This window comes from Squalius cephalus (assembly GCF_949319135.1).
Source record: "Squalius cephalus genome assembly, chromosome: 7".
In the NCBI taxonomy this organism is placed as follows: domain Eukaryota; kingdom Metazoa; phylum Chordata; class Actinopteri; order Cypriniformes; family Leuciscidae; genus Squalius; species Squalius cephalus.
In genome coordinates, this window is record NC_137128.1 from 47,130,606 (window position 1) to 47,138,068 (window position 7,463).

General features: G+C 36.8%; 1 protein-coding gene across 8 annotated transcripts in view; it reads left to right on the plus strand.

Moving 5' to 3' along the window:
* The window catches only part of LOC307161964 (receptor-type tyrosine-protein phosphatase mu), a 286,290-nt gene extending 282,099 nt beyond the window's left edge, over positions 1-4,191 (plus strand). For all 8 annotated transcript variants that reach the window (XM_079876948.1, XM_079876949.1, XM_079876950.1 and 5 more), the window contains 3 exons: positions 10-173; positions 1,891-2,026; positions 3,430-4,191. In XM_079876948.1, the coding sequence (XP_079733074.1) occupies positions 10-173; positions 1,891-2,026; positions 3,430-3,483 (354 nt within the window). In that variant the 3' untranslated portion in view covers positions 3,484-4,191. The remainder of the gene's footprint in view (positions 1-9; positions 174-1,890; positions 2,027-3,429) is intronic.
* The last annotated feature ends 3,272 nt before the right edge of the window (positions 4,192-7,463 follow it).

The following is a 7,463-nucleotide window of genomic DNA, read 5'->3' on the forward strand; positions in this document are numbered from 1 at the left end:
GTGTGTCAGCCTCAGGACGGGTACCGGATGGTCCAGCAGTTCCAGTTTCTGGGCTGGCCGATGTACCGGGACACTCCCGTCTCCAAGCGCTCGTTCCTCAAGCTCATCCATCAGGTGGACAAGTGGCAGGAGGAGTACGACGGAGGAGAGGGCCGGACCGTCGTCCACTGCCTGTGAGTGACAGACTCGTGTGTGCTTTCAGTGACGTAAACACAACAGAACTGAGAAACAGCAGCTCAGATCGCTTTAAATCTTCAGCTTTACAGTATTAAACATGAAAAACAGTGTCAGCTTCAGTTTCTGCTATAAAGCGTCTCTCAGTGTGTTCATGATCATGTGACCTCGACAGACTGAACAGAAGAAATGAAGATTTACACCTCAAAGAGGGCGGAGCCTCAGAGACACGCCCACTTATTACATCATCAACACACAGGCCAATGGGAGATCAGAGGTGTTTACCAGCCGGAGTCAGAAAACAAACTTTGTTTTGGCTCGATTTAGTTAGAAATTAAGCTCTTCGATTTCGCTTGAAGTATATCGTGAACTCGTGAGGCTTCGAGAGCACAAAGAGTCAGAAGTTTATGAAGTGAATCTGAGGAGATTGAACTCAACTCTTATATGACAGGAATTATAGTTAAAACCAAAAAAAAAATCATATAGTGAATCAATTGTAGCTGAACTGGATGAAATAATAGATAGTAGAATAGCAAAAACACACACATCTACTCAAGTTTGTAAAACACACACATCTACTCAAGTTTGTAAAACACACATACATCTACTCAAGTTTGTAAAACACACACCAAAAAAAGTAGTTTTTATTTGAAATTATTTATTTATTATAGTTTTATGATTTAATTAAAATTTAGTAAGCATTTTATTTAGATTTTTTTGTACATGTTCATGATTTAATTAGTTTTGTTCTGTTTACTTTTATTTTGTAATTATTTACTATCACTGTATATTTTTATGATTTAATCGACTTGAATCTCTGTGATTTTTGCAAACTCAAGTAAACATGAAACATGAACTAAACTTTTACTCCTGATTAATAAAAGCCTGCAGTGAATTTAACAGATGAGAAGTTAATAATAACTCTATGATCTTCTGTACAGCTGTTTTAAAGCTGAATCTGAGTTCGGCTCATATCTGATGAAGTTTGCATCATTGATTCTGTTTATATTTCAGATTCGAAACTATTCAAAAACTATTTCCATCACTGATTCTGTTTATTACTGTGAAGCTTCTGTGAAATAGAGAAATAAAGGCTCCAGCCTGTCATGAAAACACACGTGTGTGTCGAACACGATCCCCCATGATCCTCTCTGATCACACACACACACAGTGATTTCATTCATCACATCTGAAGTGTTTGATGGACTTCATCTGATGTGAAGAGAAACTCCGCCATCTAGAGGCCGAACACATTCACTGCACTTCAAATCATACATTCACACAACATTATATCAAATATTTCCATTATTAGATTGAATGGCTTCACCACACCAATAGAAAGCTCAAAAGAACCGCATTTATTTGAAATTGTTTTCAACACTGATAATAATCATAAATGTTTTTTCATGAAAAAAAGCTGAATGTTCAGCATCATTACTCCAGTCTTCAGTGTCACATGATCCTTCAGAAATCACTCTAATACGATGATTTGATGCTCAAGAAACATTTATGATTATTATCAGTGTTGAAAACAGTTGAACTGCTTTCCACAAAAACACAAACACTAATTTGAATGAATTTTTCTTTATGAATGTATGAGATGTTCCTGATCAAACGCTGAATCTCAGTGACTCTGATCAGTCCTGCGATCTGCTGTGGTTCTGACCGTGTGTGTGTGTGTGTGTGTGTGTGTGTGTGTGTGTGTGTGTGTGTCAGGAACGGCGGCGGTCGCAGTGGGACGTTCTGTGCCATCAGTATCGTGAGTGAGATGCTTCGACACCAGAGATCCGTTGACGTGTTTCACGCCGTCAAAACCCTGCGCAACAACAAGCCCAACATGGTGGATCTCCTGGTACAGTTCAATCCACTGGTCTAACAATAACATGATTTAAATATTGTCAACCCAGCTGTAATAGCGATAACATTTCACACTAATGACAGACGGCAGGTTTATTAGGCACTGTCACTTTAAGACCGAATGCACGGATCCAATACACTGATACGCGTCTGTGTGAGTCGTTTACTGATTCCCTCATGTCACGATTCGGCACAGATCATGATACTGAACTCACGATACGATATTATAGCGATACTCCAAGACATATGATAAAAGATTAACAAAATATGCACTGTTGATTAAAATGCTAAATTTGGTTTCACATTGTGTGTGTGTGAATGAATAGACTCGTACTTGCAGGACAATAGAGACGCCATAATAACAATATTCATGATCTGAAGATGAAAACACAGGATTATTGTAGATGAATACGCTTGATATCTGTCACTGACTAGTATATTTAAAATAATGTCGGCCACTTTTTACTGGTAACATCAGACATTTGGCATTATCAGGACACACACATATTCCCCACTGCATTATTACACATAATATTCAACATTATATATAGCAGTTTAATGTAGAACTGACACTAAAACTCTGAAAACTTGCATTTTTTCTCACACAGTAATTATTATTTCGGGTGAATTATCCACGATACATATGATGCATTTTTGTATTGCGATATATTGTTACACCCCAATATTGTTCAGAACTGTAGAGTCGCTCTTTGTGGAAGTTAAAAAGCTTCTCCTGTGAGATCAAGTTTATAAATGTTAATGTTACTGTGATGATGAAGGACAGACCGGTGAAAATAATCACATTAGCATATCGGTAACACTTCACAACAAGGTTCATTAGTTTACATTAGTTAAATACATTCATTAGCATGAACTAATAATGACCTGTCCTTCTACAGCATTTATTAATCTTTGTTCATGTTAATTTCAACATTTAATAATACATTATTAAAATCTTGTTAACTGTGAACTGACATGAACTAACCGTGAATGACTGTATTATTATTAACTAACATTAATAAAGATTAATAAATACTGTAACACACGTATTGCTCATCGTTAGTTCATACATAAACTAATGAACCTTATTGTAAAGTGTTACCAAGATTTGAAAACATTTTTTTTTTGTACTGAAATGTCATGTTTGGATATGCAAATGAGGCATTAGCTAATTAAATATGCACTAATTTGCATACATGTACAGAACTTAATCTGAACATTGGATAAAGCCAGATTCATAATTCCTGTTTGCTTTTGCTGATGTAGAGTGTGTGTGTGTGTGTGTGTGTGTGTGTGTGTGTGTGTGTGTGTGTGTGTGTGTGTGTGTGTGTGTGTGTGTGTGTGTGTTTGACAGTGTGAGACTTTAATTCACGTCGTTTCGTCTCTCTCTCTCTCCAGGATCAGTACAAGTTCTGCTATGAAGTGGCGTTGGAGTATCTGAACTCAGGCTAACAGCGCCGAACTCCTGCAGTGTGTGTGTGTGTGTGTGTGTGTGTGTGCGTGTGTGTGTGTGTACAGTCGGCTTGTATATCTTTAAGATGAAGACTTCATGAAGACTGCGAAGAGAAGATTCCCGCTGAATTCAGTCTTACTCTCAAGCGCTTCGATACACACTTATTTCTGTCTTGTTTTCCAGCACAAATATCTAAACATTCTTAAATCAAGATTCATTTACTGGAGAAGAAGCAAAATGACTGAAGATATGAAGTCATCATGATCTCACTCGTCTTTTCTCCTCTATTGTGTCGTATATCCGAGAGAAACGCTTCAGGAACAAGAACAAATGTGGGCGGGGCTTGATTGTGTCTGTGAGGAATTGATTGGATGGTTGTGGTTTGCTATTGGCTGATCTCATTTGAGTGACAGGTTATAGCCCCGCCCACATCATCAGAGAAGAGAAGAGATGCTTCGAGAGAAACTAATTCTGATTCTGATTACCAGGAACATGAAGTTAAAACAATAATAATGATGTGCACTGATAAAGCATTCATAATAAACACAGCCATATTCCATAAAAAATAAAAGAGGAAGTTTTATAGTAACACTGCAATATTCCAGGAACTGTCCATTTCTGATTGTCAATTTGAGTCTGTGATTAAAACAAGAACAAATATCTGCCAATAGAGTCAGAAAAATAAACTTAATTCAAAGAGAAAACAAGATCATTTTTCTGACTCCATTTCTAAGCACAAACTCACTTTTTTTTTTTTTTTTACACATTTTTGAATGTTTATATATTTTCGCTGGAAAACAAGACGTTTAAAAAAAAAAAAAAGAAGTGTTTTATGCTCTTATCCACCAGAAAGAAGTGTCGTTTATTCACACACACTAAAGTAATTACAAAATTACTGTAGAAATGACCAATCTGACGATCGAGAACCTCATGAATATGTCGGTCTCTAATGAGCCTGATTTGCATATTCATGAGGCGTTTGTGCTGAACAGACTGATGGGATTCTCTGGTCACGAAGTTAATAACACGCGCGAGTGTTTGATGAGTGTTACTTTGTCGTGTAAATTGTACAACATTTAAAACATCGTAACATACAAAGGAAATGACATCATCGACCCAAAGCTTCCCGTCGCTCATTCTTTACTCGCTTTCCTTTCCGTCTTATTGTTTGCACGTGTTTTTAATATTGTTTGTTTATACTGTAAATATTTGAGGTGTGCTGTGATATTTATTCCAGACAATCATCTTGTACTGGTTCATATTGTACATGATCAAATATATTGTATGGATCAACAAATGTCTGCCTGTTCATCACTTACAATCTTTCATTTCTAATGTTTTATTCATCGTTAATAAAAATACAGATGTTCACGTCAGCTCAGGTCCATCACATAATATTATCAGCAGAGACAAATATTGATGTAAATGCAGACATTGACATCAAGTCAGATTAATAATTAATTTAGAATTCATGAATGATAACAAAAATAAAAAAGTTCAAGTTTTGAATGGAAGCCCGTTACTGCAAAATAAGAAAATTATGCTTTGGTATATCAAAATTTGGTACATAAAAAAAAAAAGTCATAATTATTAGATTTAAAAGTGTAAATTGGCTCAAAAAGTCATAATTATGACAGTCATGACTTTTTAATCTCATGTCAATTTTGACTTTTTGTCAGAATTTCAACTTTTTAATTTTATAATTATAATTTACATCATAATTTCGATTTATATCATAATTATGATTTACAAAAGCATGTTTTTTTTGTGTCTTAAGTGATGGAAATAGTTATTCAAATTTTATCAATTATACACTCACCTAAAGGATTATTAGGAACACCTGTTCAATTTCTCATTAATCCAATTATCTAATCAACCAATCACATGGCAGTTGCTTCAATGCATTTAGGGGTGTGGTCCTGGTCAAGACAATCTCCTGAACTCCAAACTGAATGTCAGAATGGGAAAGAAAGGGGATTTAAGCAATTTTGAGCGTGGCATGGTTGTTGGTGCCAGACGGGCCGGTCTGAGTATTTCACAATCTGCTCAGTTACTGGGATTTTCACGCACAACCATTTCTAGGGTTTACAAAGAATGGTGTGAAAAGGGAAAAACATCCAGTATGCGGCAGTCCTGTGGGCGGAAATGCCTTGTTGATGCTAGAGGTCAGAGGAGAATGGGCCGACTGATTCAAGCTGATAGAAGAGCAACTTTGACTGAAATAACCACTCGTTACAACCGAGGTATGCAGCAAAGCATTTGTGAAGCCACAACACACACAACCTTGAGGCGGATGGGCTACAACAGCAGAAGACCCCACCGGGTACCACTCATCTCCACTACAAATAGGAAAAAGAGGCTACAATTTGCACGAGCTCACCAAAATTGGACAGTTGAAGACTGGAAAAATGTTGCCTGGTCTGATGAGTCTCGATTTCTGTTGAGACATTCAGATGGTAGAGTCAGAATTTGGCGTAAACAGAATGAGAACATGGATGCATCATGCCTTGTTACCACTGTGCAGGCTGGTGGTGGTGGTGTAATGGTGTGGGGGATGTTTTCTTGGCACACTTTAGCCCCCTTAGTGCCAATTGGGCATCGTTTAAATGCCACGGCCTACCTGAGCATTGTTTCTGACCATGTCCATCCCTTTATGACCACCATGTACCCATCCTCTGATGGCTACTTCCAGCAGGATAATGCACCATGTCACAAAGCTCGAATCATTTCAAATTGGTTTCTTGAACATGACAATGAGTTCACTGTACTAAAATGGCCCCCACAGTCACCAGATCTCAACCCAATAGAGCATCTTTGGGATGTGGTGGAACGGGAGCTTCGTGCCCTGGATGTGCATCCCACAAATCTCCATCAACTGCAAGATGCTATCCTATCAATATGGGCCAACATTTCTAAAGAATGCTTTCAGCACCTTGTTGAATCAATGCCACGTAGAATTAAGGCAGTTCTGAAGGCGAAAGGGGGTCAAACACAGTATTAGTATGGTGTTCCTAATAATCCTTTAGGTGAGTGTATATATATATATATATATATATATATATATATATATATATATATATATATATGGAAATAGTTATTCAAATTATATCAATTATATATTTTCAATTATATATATTCAATTATTATAATTATTTAAAAATTTGGTACATTTTAAAAAGTCATAATTATTAGATTAAAAAGTTGCTATTGTCTTAAAGTCATAATTATGACAGTCATAATTTAGATTTTTTTAATCTCATGATTATGACTCATATCACAACTTGGATTTATGTCATAATTTTGATTTACAAAAGCGTGTGTTTTTCTTATGCAGTGTAAATGGGCTTCCGGACGACAGCATGAAACTGGAGCTCAGAAAGGGTTAAACTTGTGTAGTTGATCTCTATAGTGTTGATGAGTGTTGGTCATGTTGGTTCTTCTCCAGTCACGGGAACACAGGGAATATAATCTGATCCAACAAACACAGACACACAGATCATCCAAACGAGGAAAGCAGACGACAAGGATCCAAACCGGAATACCAGAGTAATCCACGACTGGAGTTCGAAATCACTATTCCCTACATTACTCCACTATTAACAGTTCACTTTACGGAGTGAATGAAAACGAGAGAACACAGTTTGTGATCATTCAGATCCGGCCCACATCCGGTACGCGTGAAATCCACAGCCGGATCTGGGCCGACACTATGTTGCTGTCTGGGATCTTTTCTAACTGATCAAACTTACATTTTTTGTTAAACGGACAATCAAACCTACAAAAAGTCCCATAGACTTTCATTGAGGGGGTGAAAACTTTTGCACATTTAGACTTAATAGTGTATTTAACCCTATGGTGCTGTTCGCGTGTCGGTCAAAAATTACCAATTTTCTCAATGAAATGATTGTACTATATTTTTTATTTAATATTTTGTAATTTTAGGGGATTTTGTGGTAATGAATTATATTTATGCAGTAGT